Source organism: Cygnus olor, chromosome 1 (assembly GCF_009769625.2).
Source record: "Cygnus olor isolate bCygOlo1 chromosome 1, bCygOlo1.pri.v2, whole genome shotgun sequence".
NCBI lineage: Eukaryota > Metazoa > Chordata > Aves > Anseriformes > Anatidae > Cygnus > Cygnus olor.
This window is the reverse complement of record NC_049169.1, coordinates 70,683,730-70,703,780: the sequence shown is the minus strand read 5'-3', so window position 1 is coordinate 70,703,780 and position 20,051 is coordinate 70,683,730. Positions and strand designations below refer to the sequence as shown.

Sequence of the window (20,051 nt, the reverse complement as noted above, 5' to 3'; positions counted from 1 at the left end):
CACAGACATACCCCTTAAACACACATGCAGGCGTACCACAGCCTCTGTTCCAGAAATGGCCCTGCAGACAAGGGGAAGAATCCTAATGTACAAAATGTAATTGTTACATGGTGGGATGCAACAACGTGTTTCCTAAAAACCTATAAAGGTAGATTTTGGTCAGCTGCTATTTTTGTTAGCAGCCTAACACTCCAGCAATATCTTCCCCAGAAAGGGAACAATAAAGACAAAACCGGGAATTTAACAAATGCACTGAGCCAGTCAAGTGCAAAGTCCATTTATATATTAACAATGTGCATAAAGCGAACTAATCCATGAGCATAGATGTATACATCTTGATCATCCACTGGGCCCAGAAAGTCATGCTCTCTAAAAAGTCTTGAGAGATGTCTTGTAATTGCAAAGTGTGATGGTTTTACCCAAGGGGAACACATGAGCAGCTGAACTCCACCACAATCACTTCTCACTCCCCTTCCTCAACAGAAAAGGGGAGAAAATATGACGGAAAGGCCTTAAGGGTTGAGATGAGGACAGGGACATCACTCAACAATTACTGTCATGTGCAAACCAGACTCAGCATAGCTCCCTATCATATATATATATATATGTATAATATAATATAATATAATATAATATAATATAATACAATATATAATTTATTGTTTATCACTAGCAGAGAAGAGCAGTGAGAAACAAAAAGCAAACTAAAAGGACCTTACCCCCATCCACCCTCTTCTCCATCCTCCCCCTGAGCAGCGCAGGGGAACAGGGAATGGGGGCTGTGGTCAGTCACTCCTTCACAGTCACTCCCTGTCCATGCTCTACGTGGGGTCCCTCCCACAGGATGCCATCCTTCCCTAACTGCTCCTCTGCGGGCTTCGCACAGGCAGCAGCTCTTGAAGAACTGCTCCCACATGGCTCCGTAACACGGGGTCCATCTGTTAGGAGCAAACTGCTCCAGCAGGGGTCCCCCATGGGCGGCAGCACCCCCCAGACCCCCTGCTCCTGCGTGGGCTCCTCTCCATGGGCCACAGCCTCCTCCAGTCTGACCTTATCTATATTTTCCCATTAGGTAGGGAAAGATAGCAGCAAGACACTCTCTCATTAGCCTTCTTAAGAGTGAGCTAACACAGCCTAAGTCATCATGGAATAAGATCTAATAGTTGCAATTATAGCTAAATTGTGATTGCATGCTGAAATGGAATCAGAGACAACGACTCATTTTCTTTCAGCTAAAATTGTGGTGTTTGGCATAAACTGTACAGACAGTCCTCCAAACACATGTATGCTTCTCTTACAACCTAGTTATGCTGCACAGTTTTGACATGAAAGAGCTGATAGGAATTATGGTGGATTACCATGGGTTTCTGGGAGAAATGTAAGGGTTAACTACGGAACAAGGGAATACGAAATGCCATCTGGATCATGATGGGTGCGAGTAAAACAAGATAGTTTACCAGAATAGTTGAAGACACAGGAAAAAGGCACCGTAGAAATACCAGTATTCATTTTAGTCGCATAATTCAATGCTGCAGTGTAAAACAGTCCTGCAGAGGCAGAAGTAGAAGCTAAGCTAAAGGTTCATATCCCAAGCCAACTCTTTTATGGACAGTTGTGCCTCACATTAACACCTATTCTGATTGCTCTCTTCCCTCTTAGAGGTGTAGCCTTTTTACTACAACTCTTGATAGAACCCATTTAATATACAGGTCTTCAAATCTCACTTTAACATCAGGGTGCTGATAATAACCTATGCCAAAATGGATAAGCATGCTAAATCTGAACAGAATTGTAAGGTCAGGATGTCCTTTTCATAGTCGGTGAACAAAGAAGCTTTTAAACACCAAAAACAATCTAAAAAATGCTTGTGAGATGGTATAATCAGGATATGCAAGTTTGAAAACCATGATTGCTGATTCATTCAGTCAGCACATCTCTATCTTTACTTTCTTAAGAATAATATTCATTTTTAAGAGGATTTTGGATCTATCAAAAAATAGATCCAAGTTTTCAATGAAGAAAATGGAAGAATGAAAGTGTCCCAATTTTGAGGACAGCATGGCACATTCATAAATCTCATGCAAGAAGTGTGTTTACAAATGGGTACGTAAACCAATGGAGAATGAACATAGAGAAAAGAAGCTTATTTTAACCATGGGAATGTCAACACAAGAGCTGGAAAAAGAGGCAGAATATTGCTAGAAAAGTTGGGAGGTCATGAAAGCAGTAGAGAGGGCTTTGACTGAGACGTTATATTTGATTCTATAGGTTATAGGTGAGAAATCACATACTTCATAATAGTCCATCATCAATAAACCCCGTCTGCCCTGGCTACTTGGACATGACTTCTTTAAGTTGGTTTGAGTCAGGTGTCTCTAATTTACCTCTACCCCATAATTCCAACAGTATTAGAGAAGCTGCAACAGCAAAGTTACACAGTCATGTAGACAGTTTGGTAGGCTAAGTGGCAAAACTCAAGGACATGGAACAGAAGCCATATAGCTGAGATATAGAATTGCACTGCAAAGGAGGGCTAGTCCTTTGAATTATTCTAGTGCTGGTGTATCATTGTTACATAAACGTCCTCAGAAGCATAGAACACTTCTCCCTTTTTTAAATCAAGATCAGTCATTTCCCTATAATGCAATCCAGTTGAAACAATTTTAATCAGAGAAGTTAATTGTACAACCTAAGTCATAGAAGGTGTCAAATGAACAAGCAGTTCCTTTTGCTTCTTAACGTCCCCAAACTTTTGCTTAATTTTGTTTTGTTTTCATTTTTTCCATTTACAAATTTACACTTCTAAGAAACTGCACATTCCTGATTTTTGTAGTAAGAGTAAAATAAACCTCCTAAGTTATCTGTATATATACACTTCAACTTCACAGTCCCTCTACCAAAAGGGAGAAAGAACTTAGAAAGAACTTTAGGCTTAGCCCAAAATAAACACTAAGGAAAAACAAAACAAAACAAAACAAAACAAAAAAACCATAGAAACAGTCTGTTCTTCCAGGGCTTTCAACTTGTTTTTAGACTGAAAGGGTACAGATAATTTGGACAGGCATCTGCTATAGATGGACACCAATAAATAAATAAATAAATGAAAATAAATAAAACCTAAACCTTTAACCTTTCTGAAAATCACTCCTCTTCACTCTCTGTTCTGTCAGTGTTTATTAGCATGATCCATTGAGCCAATGTTACTGTCACTTTCTTCATTTACCATTTTGATAAATAGCCAGAGGACAAAAAGGAAAAAAAAAATAGTCACAGGAATTAACAAAGATAATACAATGTTTTCACATGGAACAATTAAATTTCTCTTGCAGCTGGAAAAAAAAATGAACCTTCCTAGAGCAGTGACATGAATATGGAAAATATTTAGTACTACGAGAATAAAAACCTCTTTCAAACGGTAGCATTTGAAAACTCGAGACAAGTTTTACTATTCCTTCTACCACAGAAGTGGACTTATTTTACCACATGTAAACAACATTTTACAGCATGTCTTTTCTACATACATGTAAAAAACAGTATTTCCCTTTAAGCCCAAGCAAGGAACTTAAATAGAGCAAATTTCCCACATTTGGGGAAGCATAGCAATAAACCTTCATCAGAAACTGTGGCTAAGCAACACGTTCAAAGCCTCAAAAATTATAGATTGGCCTTAATATTCAAATGCAGAACTAAAGAGTCTTTTTTCTTTTTTCTCTAGAAATCACTTCAATTGTCAGAGACTTGAAAACATATGTTGGTTTATGGGAGAGGGGGCTGGATAAAGGTTTGGGTCTTTTTTAGGTTTCACACCTAATGTTGTTATCTTACACCACCCAGATACAACATGAATATCAGAAAATTAAGTATTTGATAGAAGGTTTCAGTGGCTTAGGACACACCTGCAGTTACATCTATTACTAACATGCCATATTTCCTCCAGTGACACATATTATCCAAAATTGTATTTGGCATGACATCTCACCCTCTATAAGAAAATACAAACACATTTAAGCATCTACAAGTGTCAAATGATATCCTTCTTGTCAGGTCACAACTACGAAAACAACACCAGCATGACATACTAGTATTTATCAGCTACTGACTCAGTAATAGGGCTATGCAAAGAATTGCACGTTTCTTGAATGAGGAGAGAAATAAATCAATTTCATTCTGAATTTGATCCAATAGATGATCTGGTCCAGTCTTGTATCTTACCATGCTGGCACTCTCCACTGTTCTCAAGCAGCTCAACATTAAATCTTTACTAGTATTACTGTTTCTGGTGGTGGTTATACTGAACTATAATTGCTCTGCATCCTTCAGTGAGTATGAGAAGATTACATATGAATGGCAGAAGACTGCACTTTGTTTGACACTGAATATGGCTTAAAGGTTAAGCAACATTTGTTACAGAATTAACATTAATCAAATCCAAAAACAACTCAGGGATCCTAAACATGGCTTAGTCAACTGCACATGAAAGCCACATGTACTAATGTAGTCTAAGCCACAGTAAAACAAATAATAACTTATTTTTGTTTTCAAACCAGCTGGAAAACCAAAATGCATCACATTAGAAATCTTAGAAGCACTTAACAAAAAGAAATTATAATAAAACTTCTGAGACTATCACACTTTGAGATAGAGGACCTGAGTAGCTAAAATCCAGATGTTTTGAGCAACTGTTTAAAAGTGATTTACTCCATTTTTAACAAAGGATGCTTTATCATTCTTAACTTTCTAAAGGAGGCCATGGGCGAGCAGAGGAGGAAAAGTCTCTGAGGTCCTTACAGAAATGATTTATACTTTAATTCCCACCTGCTTCAAATTAATACTTCAGTATATATGTATTTTGTAACAGTTCATGAATTGTTGCTAGATGGAAATTCACATTTTTAAAACACTTAATATCGCAGGACTAGTAACACAGTTCAAGCACATTTCACCTCTGAACTAGCCACTGATAGTTCAGACAAAAAGTAGTAGTGATAAAAAGAATTGTTATCTAGCCACTGTGAAATCAATAAGCAGCCTCTGTCTACCTCCAAGTGAGCTGCTTTTCTTATTGCAGCAACTTTTTTTTTTTAATGACTACTTAAGATTTTAATAGCAAGAAAAAGGGTCTTAGATAAGGATGTTACATAAGCAACACAGTGACTTTATGCTTCTGCAAAATACCAAGTATAAAACTTAATGTATGCTCAAGAAAAAACTGATACATGGATGGATTACTAACAGCCCCATGAACTGAAAACTACTGACTTCATAATCAAATGCACAAAAGTGTGATAAAAGCTGTTCCTTCCTGTTCAATATACTGACAAACTAGTCTACCAGAAATCACTTAGAATTATATAATGAAACATAGAAAGGGTTGGGTAGAAAGGGACCTTAAAGATCATCTAGTTCCAATTCCCCTCCCACGGACAGGGATACCTTCACTAGATCGGGTTATGACAGCCCTGAAATTCGGGTACTTCAGAAAAGCGTGGTTCTTACACAGTTTTCACCAGAAGACCTAGAAAAGTTTTGTTTTAAAAATACATTCCTGGCTATGGAATATTCTGTTTCATACTGCATAAGACAGCAATCACCCATTGTGAAAACTACAGTATACAATTTCATAACTTATGTAAAGCAAGTATATAAAAACAATCGAGCAAGTACTCTCTTAGTTTAATAATCATTCCTTTTAAATTATGATCTTCCTTAAAGTAAAGGCAGGTAATATTTTAAATTAAGTATCATGTTTTGTATGAGGATTTTTTAAATTATCTCCTTTGTTCACCTAAAGCAATTCACAGTTAGTCAAAACTTTCCCAAAAAAGTGTCTTTCCCCAAAAAGTTCACTTACCATCCAGAAAAGGGTTCCAGTGGCAAATTCAGAATAATGTTCTATAGTAGACAGTACACTGAATATTAAACAAATCAACACCAAGAGAAATCTGTAAAAAGAAAACAGTGGTTAGTGACTTGTTAAGTTGAACTGTAAATTTAAGTCTAGTTTTAGTTCTTTCATTCATGTAACATTTTTAATCACAAGTACTTTGAATTTAATCCATTCATTCTTCCTAGTCAAATAAAGATTATGCTCTGAATGTCTTTGTTTTGCATTCCATAACTTAAGAAACATGGAATAAAAGAACTGAAAGGATGGTTGGAAATAAGGAGAAAATTCTTCTCAGAAAGAGTGGCTAGACATTGCAATGGGTTGCCCAGGGAGGTGTTGGAGTCACTGTCCCTGGAGGTGTTTAAGAAAAGGTTGGATGTGGTACTTAGGGGATGTGGTTTAGTGGGTAATATTGGTGTTAAGGGTATGGCTGGACCAGATGATCTTGGGAGGTCTTTTTCAACCTTTCTTAATGATTCTCTGATGTTAAATCAACTGATCAAACTCAAATTACCATGTAGAATTTTCCAGAGAAGCTAGTAGTAATGAATGTTTCATGTAAAGACACTGATTGATGTATAACTTATACACTTTGGTAGAAAGCTATAATAATTGATAATACATTAATTAAAGAAGAATTAGACATATGACTAGAGTGAGGATTGGTAACTTTAATGAAAACTGTTCCATTAAGTGCATTCCATGAACTCGCAACATACATAAATACAGTATAAACAGCTACTAACATAGTATTTCCAGTATCATTATTCAGAACAAGAAAAAAAAATAAATCTCAAAATACATATTCCTACTTCCCAAAATTGTTTAAAATGAATCAAAATTGAAGTTATGAGAAGCAGAAAATAAAGTGTGAAATTGAATCCTAGTTGACTAAATGCTTAACAATTGGCAGAATATACATCATCATGATGCACAAAATGTCTCAGCCATCTTCCCACCACTGGCAAAATGTTAAACATTTAAATAAATGGTTAAAATAAAAGCTTTATGCAAACTTTGTTTGCACTACATTTTTCATCATCTCTTAAGTTCATTCAGAAAACGAGAGAAAAATAAGAAAATGAGATTTCTTCCACTAACAGCCATAAACAATAACATTCCCTGTTGTGTACCAGCTCTTTCATCTGTCATTTCCTCTGTTTCCACGTCAAGGGTGTATATCCTAAACTCCCAAACCAGCAATAAAACCTTAACAGTCAGTCCTGCACGAGACATTTTTTCAGAAAAAAAAAAAAAAAAAAAAAACCTTCTGAAGAAGATAAACATTCTTGACAAGGCTTGTTCTAGAACTTCAAAACAAATGACAGACTAACAATGCTGGTGACTGCACTACTAAACTTGCATGATTTCAGTAAACATGAACACACTAAAATTTAGTGTGCTTTTGGTGGCTTTAACATTAAAAACAAATAGGAGGAAGAACTTGTCAGGAAGGGCAAAAACTCACGTTCAACCTAGAGACTTGATACATAAGAACTCCTTAGGCACTTGTACCGGTCAATATTTTCATTTGTGTTCCAGAAGAAGACATGAAATGTGCTTCATCAGGTCTGCACATGACACCAAACCTGGGTTGCAGTCAACAAACCTGAGAGCAGAGCCACTGCTCAAAGGTGCCTAGACAGGCTACAGGAACAGGCCTACAGGAATCTCATAAAAACTAAACATGAATAAATAACAAGTCCTGAGCAGTGTGAGGGAACAAACCCACATCAGATGAAGGCTGTCAGTATCCAGACTGCATCCCTGGTAGCCTGGCCAGAAGGTAAAGGGCAGTGATGGTTCCCTTTTGCTGGACTACACCTGGGGTGGTGCACACAGCTGTGGCCCCATGGCACTGCACAGGAGTGACACTGCAGAGGGAGCTTGGCAGAGGGCAGTAGCAGCATGAGAACAAACATGACCCAGCATTAGCAGGGACTGGTGTCACCAAGCTGATTCAGTGGGGGTAAGCCCTGCTCCTACTGTCTACCATATGTCCCACTTGCCCAAAAGTCCTCCTCATCTTCCAGTCACCTGAAAGCTCCTGCCTATGATACACACAAAACCCAACATTTTTGAAAATGACATAACCCATGTGTTTTCATACTTCATGATTAGATCACAGAATCACAGAATCACAGAATCGAAGGGGTTGGAAGGGACCTTGAAAGATCATCGGGTCCAACCTCCCTGCCAAAGCAGGCTCCTTACAGCAGGCTGCCCAGGTAGGCGTCCAGATGGGCCTTGAATATCTCCAGAGAGGGAGACTCCACAACCTCCCTAGGCAGCCTGTTCCAGTGCTCTGTCACCCTCACCGTGAAGAAGTTCTTTCGCATGTTGGTGTGGAACTTCCTGTGCTCTATCTTGTGGCCATTGCCCCTTGTCCTATCCCCACAAACCACTGAGAAGAGGTTGGCCAAATCCCTCTGTCTCCCACACCTCAAGTATTTATACACATTGATAAGATCCCCTCTCAGTCTTGTCTTCTCCAGGCTGAACAGACCCAGGTCTCGCAGCCTTTCCTCATAGGGAAGATGCTCCAGGCCCCGTATCATCTTCGTGGCCCTCCACTGGACTCTTTCCAGGAGTTCCCTGTCCAGCACCTTGTCCAGGCGCTTCTAGAATACCGCAAGGGATGGTGACTCCACCACCTCCCTGGGCAGGCCGTTCCAGCACCTGACCACTCTTTGAGAGAAAAAGTTTTTCCTGATATCTAATCTAAATCTCCCCAGGCGCAACTTGTGGCCATTTCCCTGAGTCCTATCATTAGTTATCTGAGAGAAGAGTACAACCTCCCTTCAGGAAGTTGTAGAGTGCAATGAGGTCTCCCCTGAGCCTCCTCTTCTCCAGACTAAACAATCCCAGCTCCCTTAGCCGCTCCTCATAAGACTTGTGTTCCAGACCCCTCATCAGTTTTGTTGCCCTTCTCTGGACATGCTCCAGGCCCTCGATGTCCTTCTTGTAGTGAGGGGCCCAAAACTGAACACAGTACTCGAGGCACAGCCTCACCAAAGGTGAGTACAGGGGATGATCACCTCCCTACTCCTGCTGGCTACACTATTTCTAATACAGGCCAGGATGCCATTGGCCTTCTTGGCCACCTGGGCACACTGCCAGCTCATGTTCAGCCATGCATCAATCAACACTCCCAGGTCCCTTTCCTCTTCACAGTCTTCTAGACACTCTGCCCAAGCTTATATCGTTGCATGGGGTTATTGTGGCCAAAGTGCAGGACCCGGCACTTGGCCTTATTGAACTTCATCCCATTTGCCTCAGCCCAGCAGTCCAGCCTATCCAGATCCCTCTGAAGGGCCACCCTACCCTCAGGCAGATCTACACTACCTCCCAACTTGGTGTCGTCTGCAGACTTACTGAGGGTACACTCAATCCCCTCATCCACGTCATCAATAAAGATATTAAACAAGATAGGCCCCAATACTGACCCCTGGGGGATACCATTTGTAATGGGACAAGAGCTGGACTTAACTCCATTAAGCACTACCCGCTGGGCACGGCCCTCCAGCCAGTTCTTCGCTCAGAGAAGAGTACACCCGTCTAGGCCACAGGCAGCCAGTTTCCCCGGGAGAATACTGTGGGAGACCATGTCAAAGGCTTTGCTGAAGTCTAAGCCAACTACATCAACAGCCCTTCCCTCATCTACCAGTCTGGTCAAAAGATCATAGAAGGAGATAAGGTTGGACAAGCACAACCTGCCTTTTGTAAACCCATGCTGGCTGGGCCTGAACCCCTGGCATGCAAGTGCCGTGTGATCTCACACAAGATGATTTGCTCCATAACTTTTCCTGGAACTGAGCTCAGGCTGACAGGCCTGTAGTTCCCCGAGTCCTCCTTATGACCCCTCTTGTAGATGGGAGTCACATCGGCAAGTCTCCAATCCTCTGGGACCTCTCCAGATAACCAGGAATGCTGATAGATGGTAGAAAGCGGCTTGGCAATCACCTCCGCCAGCTCCCTCAGCATCCTAGGGTGGAGCTCGTCTGGTCCCATGGACTTGTGACATTCCAGATTGAGGAGCAGGTCTCTAACTGTCTCTTCCTGGATCACAGGGGGGGATTCTCTACCTGAATCATAGGGGACATCCAGGTCAGGGAGTAAAGTACCCTGAGGATAACTGATCCGACTACTAAAGACAGATGTAAAGAAGGCATTGAGAACCTCAGCCTTATTCTTATCCTCAGTGATCACAGTTCCTGCTGCATCAAGGAAAGGATGGAAATTTTCCTTGATTCTTCTCTTGGTGTTCATATATTTGTAAAAGGATTTCTTGTTCTCTTTTACTGCAGTGGCCAATCTGAGTTCAAGATGGGTTTTTGCCTTTCTAACTTCCTCTCTGCATATCTTAGCAACTTCCTTGTAGTTGCCCCAAGTAGCCTATCCTTTCTTCCAGCAGATGTAGACTCTTTTTCTCCTGGAGTCTCAGTTAAAGTTCCCTGTTCATCCATGCTGGTCTTCTTCCCCTCCGGCTCGCCTTATGGGACACAGGAACAGCCTGCTCCTGTGCCTTTAAAATTTCCTTCTTGAGGAGTGTCCAGGCTTCCTGGACCCCTTTGCCCTTCAGGAGTGACTCCTGAGGGACCAGGGGTCGAGTAAACTGCCCCATGGTCAAAGAACCCAAAGTTCCTGTCTCGACACCAGCCTCTCAGCCAATTATTCATTACCTGTGTTTTCCTAGCCCTCTCCATGTCCTTCACCTCCCCAGAAGGAATAGCACAAAACATGACTTGCGATCCCGCTCCTTGAACTATTTGCCCTAAATCCCTGAAATCTCTCTTCATAGTCGGCAGGCTTCTCTGAGAGATTTCATCACTGCCCGCTTGAACTATGAGTAATGGGTAATAATCAGTGGGGTGAACCAGCTCCGGGAGTTTTCTAGTTATATCCCTGACCCGGGCCCCAGGTAGGCAGCACACTTCCCCACGGCTCGGGTCTGGTCTGCAAATGGGGTCCTCTGTTCCTCTGAGAAGGGAGTCGCCTACCACAACCACCCTTCTTTCCTTCTTTCCTGGTTGAGGCAGTCTGAATGCATGGAGTCAACTGCCTCGTCTTTGGCAACCTCTTTAGGGAACCTTCCTGCGCCTCCCCACTTACCTCCCCTTCCACGTCCAATGCTACAAACCTATTGTTTAGCAGGACCTGGGGATGCAAGGGAAGCAGGTGGGGGTCACCCATGATGCCAAGCAGGAACCCTCTCCCAACCCTCCCCATCCCTCAGGTCCCCCTCCTCTGCCTCACAGGGCAGAGCAGGGGGTTCACCACCAGTTGTGTGGTATCTCCGTGGTACCATTCCCTCTGGCACTCCAGGGAGCTACTCCACCAGTCAATCTCCTGCTCATGGTCCCTGATGGCCCTCAGTCTCTCAACCTGCTCTTTCAGCTCTGCCACCACGCTGACCAGATCTTCCACCTGCTCGCACCTCACATAGGTGGAATGCCTGCTGCCCGCCCCCCCCAGCCCCCCGGCAGCAACAGGCTCTGGCACTCCCTGCTGCCAGAGACCTGTACAGCCACGGTTCTGGACAGGCCCTCCGTTTGGGTCACCACAGTTTTTCTGGGGCAAGCTCTCTGCCTGGTAGAGACCATCGCAAAAACTGCGGTCACAGATACTGCCAGTAGCTAGGATGGACTTGAAAGGGAGAAGGGAGAGAATCCCTGTGCCCTGCTGCACGAGCTGCCACACCCACACTGCAGCACACTGTGGGTGGCTCCCACCCGCTGGCACACGGTGGCTATTCCTAGGCAGAGGTTGTGGGCGCAGCTACCGGTGTCCTGGGATGCCCGCTCCCTGTCAGCCTCTGTCACGAGAGCTGTCAGGTGTGGCCTGGTCGTGCCACTGTCCTGGGCTGCCTCTGGCGAAGCAAGGGCTGGAGAACCCCCCATGCAACTCGTGGTCAGGCGCTGCAGCTGTGCTGGCTCCGAGGTGGCTGACCTTGACTCAGATATATGTATATATTTATATGTACATAGGTTTCTACATCGAGAAATAGATATACATAAATAATATACAGCCCACAGACTATAGAATTGTGGTGGCTTGGTGTTAGCCAGCTGCCAGCTTCCCCCCAGCTGTTCTCTCACTCTCCTTCCTCAACAGAATGTGGAGAAAAAGTGTGACAAAAAAATTCATGAGTTGAGATAAACACAGAGGGATCGCTTTCCAGGTGAGACAAATACAGAGAGAACACTTACCAGTTACCATCATGGGCAAAACAGACCTTACTGGGGGAAAATGATTTTATTGCCAGTTAAAATAAGTTCGGATACTGAGAAATGAAGACAAACTGAAATATCTCCCCCACCCCTTTCTCATGCACAATTTTTCATTTCCAGGTCCTCTACCTCCTTCCCTCACACACACCCTGAGTGGCACAAAGGGGTGGGGATTATGGGGTCCAGCCATAACAGTTCCTCTCTGCTGCTTCTTCCTTCTCACACTTTCTCCTGCTCCAGCATGGGTTCTTCCACACGCTGCAGCCCTTCAGGACAAACCTGCTCCCGCTGGTTTCTTCCACAGGCCACAGGGAAACTTCTGCTCCAGCGCCTAGAGCACCTCCTCCCCTCCTTCTCAGTCCTAGGTGTCTGCAGGGCTGCTCCTCACACTCTAACCCTTCTCTACCTGTTCAGTGGGTTTGCCCATCCTTAAATACTTTTTCGAGAGGCACCACCATCTTGGCTGACCAGCCTAGCCATGTCCTACAGTGGATCCATCAGAGCTGGGCAGAACCAGCTAGAACCAGCTGTGCTTGGCACAGGGCAGCCCCTGCCGCACTCCCAGCCCCCCCCCCCAACCAAGTGCCAACACCTTGACACCTACATCCAATATAAAAATTTGGAATATAGAATACAAAATACAGAAAATGAATGTAGGTACAGATATAAAGGAGTATACAAATAATATATAATAATACATAAAGGAGTATACAAATACCCATAATATGTGATTTATTTACTCATAGATATACTTTGTACTGGTATGGGGTGGGGGAAGCTCACAAGCGCGTGGCACACCAACATGCTGGTGGGACAGGAGGAAATTGAAACATGCTTGAAGACTGCAGACCTCTTCCAGGAGGCCACTGAGGGCTCCCTGCACAGCCTTCTCCAAGCAGACAGCAGAGACCCATCCTACAAACTGCACTGAGAGGCCCCAGACTGCCAGGATGGCCATGACCACCCAGTGCCAATTGGTTTCTGTTCAGGCCACCAGTTTGCCTTGCAGCAGATCCCAGATAGGCATGTGAAGACATGAGCTCCTCTGCCAGTCAGCCAGGGTCTTTGGAAGTATTTCGAGGTCATCAGTGCAAGGATGAGGGGAGCCTTACATACAGCACCAGCCTATGCCCTGTAACAGGCTTACAGGGAGATAGAAGCTCCCCAACAGCTGTTGTCAATGGGAGCTGCATCTCACCTGCCCTCTCTGCATGAAACTATCCTCAAACTATAATTTCCAATTCACAGACCCATCAGCTGGCTTTTCTGGCTCTCACAGTGGTCTTTGGGCATCCCTTTGGAGCTTCTCCTTATTGTGCCCATGTTCACATCCCCAAAGCTGACATTTAGTTGGAGTTCTCCATCTTTGCAGATAGCATCACCTGTGCCATGCAGCACCATGCTGAACCTGGCAGTTGCCCCAGATACACAGGGTGGCCACAGCCATCCTGGCAGTGTGGGACCAGATGCAGGGGTGCCTGTCTGCACCACCTTTGTGTTTCTCTCAGGGCATAAAGAGCATGAACTGAAGAGAAGCTGTGGGAACTGGACTTAGTCAAGCTGGAAAATAAAGGACTTATTTTTTCCTGTGTACTAGAGGCAAGACTACCTCACAGCTCAGTCATTTGGAAAGGCAATCTGGAGAACATATATGCAGGAGGAAAGTTAGAGAATGGCATTGCCTAGAATCCACAGAGTGAGAATTATCAATTAAGAGGAAGACGAGCCTACCACTTCTAAACTCCATGCAACAGCCACAGATTCCAGCACCCCATATGCTCTTCCTAATTGTTAGTGTAATTAATCATAGTATTCCATGACTACTCATACTCATTCCATGAGTATGTCACAACAACCCTCAAAATCTGTTAAAAATGATTCCCTAGCTCAATGATGCAATGCAGATCTTGCAAAGAACTTCCAGTGTTGATGGTATATGTCAGATGAACTTTGATTTTTCCCATCCTTGATTATGGGATTCTCTTCAGTTATTATTGTATCAAGTCCACTGTAAACATTTTTGTTGCAATAAATAAAAAGAGAGAGAAAGACAGACTTATCCCCAAAGTTTATGATAGCGTAGTGGCTCATGTAGAGGAGTTTTGCTACATTAATTGTACAAAGCATCACAACAATAGATGCTAATGGCTAAGACTTTTGTCAGGAGGAATAAGAGATGAATTAGTTCTTCACATCCGATTCCCAAATACAAGAACAATAAAGCAAGAACAGGTACAATAGATGAAAGAAGCGAAGTATGCTCTGAAGGCCAAATTCCCTAATAGAGGCCAGTATAATCATATTGATTAATTATTTATATACAAAATCCATTAAGAATAAATATTCAGTAGCCTAAATAAAATTGTGCTCTTTTTGAATTCAGTATGGGATGCACTTTTTACCAATAAAGTTACAGGAGTCATTAATGTAACCTGTATCATATACATCCTAACAAAGTAATTAGTTGTCAGGGAGCACTGAGAGTGGGGCTGCTCCTCATAATTCAGATGCAAAGGGTGACTACAACACAGGCAAATCTGTTCCCTAATTCACTGGGATTCAGGTCTGCAATAGCTGAGGAGGGCCAGGGTGATGAGAGCAACCAGATCCATCAGCCATTTAATGATCTGTCAGTTGAGGTAGTAAGGCAAGTCCAGGGTCCATTCAAGAAGCCCAGGCAGGAGCACGAAGAGTCAGGATGATAACACAGATCCAAGGTCAGTCCAAGAGACAGAGACTGCTGCAAGACTGGAGACAAAACTACCTACAACATAGGTTCAGGTTTAGCACACACTTGTGTACAAAAGCATCCAGAATGCATGTTTGTCTCAGATGGAGGGTAGGCTGAGCCAATGTCCATTATGCATCATGTTAGACCATAACTAGAAACGGGAAAGTGAAGAATACTAGTATCTATGGGCGCACAAGAGCCTTTCAGCTTTCCTTTTCTTCTTATAGGAATGTTTCAGATTTTTAGACCCTGTCTCAGGGTTCCCAGGAGCACTGAGCAAAGAATAATGAATACTGAATACAATTTTCATTCACAGAAGCCCATATGCTTGGCGCAGTCATTCACACACTGCAAGTCAACTGCATCTAAGTGCTAACATAGTCAAAGAAAGGCAGTTATTCCTCAGCTGCCACACAAACAGCTGACTTTGTTCAAGCCTAAAACTGGATTTGAAGATATATTAAAAAAAAATATTGCTTCTATTTGCATGGCTCTGGAAGGGCTCTGTCACTGTTATCACAAATAGAGATTTGTGATATTTGTTATCACAGATTTGTCACAAATAGAGATTTGAGAAGATTTGGGCTACCATTAAAAACTGAATTTCTTGAGTAATTAGAACTTGACACACACAACTGTCTCCAAATCAACTCTGCATTTTTTGAGTATTTACCTACTCTGGTCCATGCTATTAGGATTGACCTTTAACATGGATTATCCAAGTTCCTAAGCACTGGCTGTTTTCTTTAGCAACATCCATGGACAGTGGGGTATTTCTGGTTCCTTTTGAACTGAAGGCAGGGAGAAAGTATTTGATAGCTGATTATATAAGTGTTCCATACGACATTTGCTATAGTGCATTCTTCCATTTAAATCATATAAACTGATGAATATGAAAGTATTTGAAAAAGATTTTGAAAAAAATATATTTCCTTGTGCGCTTCAAGAGGCTCTAAGCAGTTTATTTGTAATACAATTTTAATTCATGCCTGAGTGTAATTGTAATTCATATTAAACTGCAGAAGAAATATACAATACAAATGCAGAATTTCTAAATTATTAAAAGAACATAAATGTACTACCATCCATCAATTTTTTGTAACTGTAAAGTTGGAGGAATATTAACTACAACCTAGGATTTATTTATCTGAACTCGCAAAAAAATAATGCTGTAAAGTTATGCTGGTGGAAGTCACTGAACTTACCCATACAACCCAGTGGAGATTACTAATGGAATTTTCAAGACAATACCAATAAATGAGCATGCACTCACTCATGTTTAGGTTGTTCATATAGCATAAATGAAATATAATTATGTTAATACAGATGAATATAGGAAATAATTATTAGCCTTTGGGGAAGACTTCATGATTTGACCTAGCAAAAATCTGTGCTAACACAACTGTACTAGTTTTAGATCCAAGCTTGTCCCTGAATACAATATCTAACCCTGCGTATTTACACGAGGTCAACTGTCATTAACTCAGAAGTTTTGGTGCTGCACTCTGCTGCATGATGTCCTTCTTTCATCTCAGTGAAACTGAAAAATCCTGGCAGAGGATTTCGGCAGAACACATTAGAAAAGCCACATAAATAACATTGTATAGTTTGTAAACTCAGTAGAAAAAGGAAGTTGAAAATGATAAGAGCAGAAGCTTTAAAATCTTAAGTCAAAGAGAAAGCATGATGTACGAGAAAGTGAAGTAACCGAATTTCTTACCAGAAAGGTTAGATTTAAAAAAAAAAAAAAAAGTGAATAAATAGATAAAATCCCCATGTTTGTAATGTGGTTGTTTCTTGAAACCAGTGGAGTCCTAATGCAGCATGCTACCTGTTTTAATAACAATTGAGAATAAGTCGTTCCGTGAAGCAAAACTACACACTTCTGCAGGCTTAAGACTAGGAATGAGCCATTTCTTTAGTTCAGTGATGCCAAGCAGCTAAATTAGCAAATTTATATTTAACATTTCAACATTTCCCAGGCATTTCAGTACAGCCATCAGGTCAAAGGAAGCAAGCCCTCCCCTCTGCTCAGTACAAATGAGACTGCTAGGAAGGCTGGGCTTCATTTTGAGATCCCCAGAGCCTATGGGCAGGGTTACCAGGAAGAGACTATGGAATCCCACGATGGGGCCAGGCCTGCAGCACACAACCTGCATGGGAAGGCCAATAGCACTACCCGTGATGCCCACCCAGCCTTTCTCTCTGGCAAGTGAAATGTCCCATGGGAACAGTCTCAAGGGGAGCAGTCCTCAGCCCCCCAGTTTTGTCGATCCTCTTGGGATGGGGACCAAGCTGTGCATGACATCACAGTGGCCTCCTGATATCACCAGTAACCTCACTGAAGCCATTTCCAAGGCTGTTACAAGGCCTCCAGCAGCTGGGGAACAAGGCTAGGGTGATCTTCATGTTCCCTCCTGCCCAGCAAGGGTTTCTAGCAGCTATGAGTCGGATGGAGCAATCGTGGGAGAGAAGAAAGGATTGCATGGTCACTGAAGACGCAGTTAAGGTACACACACTTTATAGTTACCTTTTTCTATAAAGCTGCACAGGATGAATCTGTGTGATGCCCATCTCAAGATATTATTTATTTATTTATTTATTTATTTATTTATTTATTTATTTATTTTGTGATTAGATTCTGTTCTTAGGCTGTTTTTAACAATTTCTGTCTGTTGTGGATGTGAAAGTTAGTTCTTTGAACTCTTAGTCTCCCTTCAAATCTTATTTAAGCAATGGGAAGCAAATATTTTATCTCTAATTTGCTGAAACAGTTGCTACCTGGATAAGACAGTTTACATTTCCACTGGAAGTACAGGCACTTCATGTATAAGCTTGGTTACTACAAAAACAGTTTCTGCTGTGGGTTTTTTGTAAAGCAGCACTGTGGAATGGAAGGCAAAAAAAGATCATATAGATCAATCTATTTTTTAATTCTTTTGGTGATGAGTTGCAAAGATAGTGACCCTGTTTAACCTGATTGAACTGTGAGCTCTGTTGGGATAAGAACAGATAACCACCAATATGCATTTTGTTTAAGATATTACTGTAAAATATATTTCCAGATACTTTCAGGTAATTATGGTATCAGATAAGGTGATAACTAAAGAAAATATAAAAGTGCTAATGCTTATCATTATGAGTTTGGAGTTTCTACAAAAGTAAAGGACTAGCCAGTCTAAATTATTCCAGTGGCAAAATTTAGTGATTCAGAAACTGAACTCTGGAAAATCAGACATGCAATTCCATTATGCATGCCACAGGAAACAGGAAGCAATAATAAATGCCATTCTTTCTAGCTTTGTAAATTATAACTCACAAAGGATTAGACAGAATACTGATATTTATTTTAATACTTAAAGGTGGTTTTTTTTGTTGTTGTTTGTTGTTTTGTTGTTGTTGTTTCACCTTAACAAACATTTAAAATTGTTTTCATGTCAGTCTAGCTGGTTTATTTCAGTACTTGCTAAACTAGCCAACAAAATCAAATTTTTATTTAGAATACTGTTAGCTGCAGCAGGGGAATGACTTTAGGTACTTAGCTTTACAGAGGTGGCTTAGGTGTTGAACTATTCTTTCCTAGGCATACAGTTCAGGGCTATTGTTTCTATTTCAAGGGTCAGACATCTCAATCTATTGGTAGAATTAATTAAAAACAAAAAACAAACAAACAACAACAACAACAACAAACTACTGCATTGATTTCCAAAGGGGAATTAGAAATGTTTCAGTATGTTTTGTTTGTTTGTTTGTTTGTTTTCTGAAAACTGATCAAAGGTGACCAAATTACCTAAATCCAAGAAGCAACTTTCTGAGGTTCCATCTGGAAGCCTTCAGTAAACCTCTCCTGATACCTACCTGGTATCTGGTTCTCTTGAATTCTATTCCTCAATATGCCCTGCATTTGCTGTGTCTTAGCTGAGAGACACCTGGTAAAGACATAAGATTCATCAGCACGGTGTAGGAGAACAAGCCAGACCTGTGCAGCCAAGAGTAAAGAAGAGACAGGGCCAATGAGGAGACGTGTTTATCACGCTTCCTGAAAATTTAAATCTGATTTCGCAGTCTCATAAGCAGTTTCACCACCTCTGATGGTGTTAACAAAGAAAAATGTGTCCATGGAGAGCATCTTAATGATGTCTAGTTCTTCATTAATGGCAAATACCTGGAATTATAATGTCATTAGAAAAAAACAGGGGTAAAGTGGTAAAGAGATCTAGATAACACACCATAGTCAGGGAGTTGTTAGCAACACTTCAGCAGGGGACAGATTTTAGCCATATTCTCATGATTTACTAACTACACAGCCCAGCACTCCCAACCTGCTAGTTATTTCATTTCAAGGTACCCAAGTTGCTGAGCATACTATTCAGCAGTTTTGCTACAACCAGAAATTTTCATCTCTTTGAAAATGGTGGTATGGTACAAGGGGTAGAGAGTTCTCTTCAAGTCATAATAAAACTGTTATGTCACTTTTAATGTGACATAACTACACTGACCAAATAAATGAAATTACTCGTGTGTCCAGGTCCTGATGAGCCAGCCAGCAGAGGGGGCAAAAGTCACACTTTCTTTCCTAGGCACTATTACTGGAACGGGATATTAAAAAAAAAAAAAAAAAAAAAAAACAGAGCAAAGCATTGAGAACAGACCAAAAGACGCTGAAACACTTTGTCAAATGGAAAAGAGCAAGTCAATAAGGAGTTTACAGCACAAGCAACCGACAGTTGAAGAGTCTAGACATGAGTATACACAAGTCTTTAGCCTTTCCTTAACACACTTGAAGAACATGCAGATACAGAAATAAGGTAACCACAGTCATAAGATTCTCCTTCTGACATTTAATACAAAAGGATTACATTACTACTTAGAAGCCCTCACAACCACTGGGTACCAAGCTCTGTTAGAAGCTGTGCTTCATCAGACAGTTCCTTTACTCAGAGAGCTTATATGGCCAATTAGCAATTCCAGTGATGGGTAAATGGAGAAAGACATAAAGAGGTGAACATACTTGTCCATACAACATAACAGTGTCAAAGGCATACAGGACTTGCATCTCTTGAAACGCAGACCCTCACCCAGTCAATAGCTGTAGGAACACAGGGACATGGCTGATTCATGAAAGAGCAGATAACCAGATCAGACAACTCGACCATACATTTACCAAGCATTTCTTGGAACCAACCCATGTGTTTGTTCTCAT

At 41.6% G+C, this 20,051-nt stretch overlaps 1 protein-coding gene across 1 annotated transcript in view; it reads right to left on the bottom strand.

Annotated features, from left to right (window-relative positions):
• The window catches only part of LOC121064063 (potassium voltage-gated channel subfamily KQT member 1-like), a 498,888-nt gene extending 488,732 nt beyond the window's left edge, over positions 1–10,156 (bottom strand). The window contains exons 1-2 of the mRNA XM_040545255.1: positions 9,720–10,156; positions 5,852–5,942 (exon numbers count right to left, since the gene is read on the bottom strand). Coding sequence (XP_040401189.1) covers positions 5,852–5,942; positions 9,720–10,156 — 528 coding nt within the window. The remainder of the gene's footprint in view (positions 1–5,851; positions 5,943–9,719) is intronic.
• Positions 10,157–20,051: the final 9,895 nt, after the last annotated feature.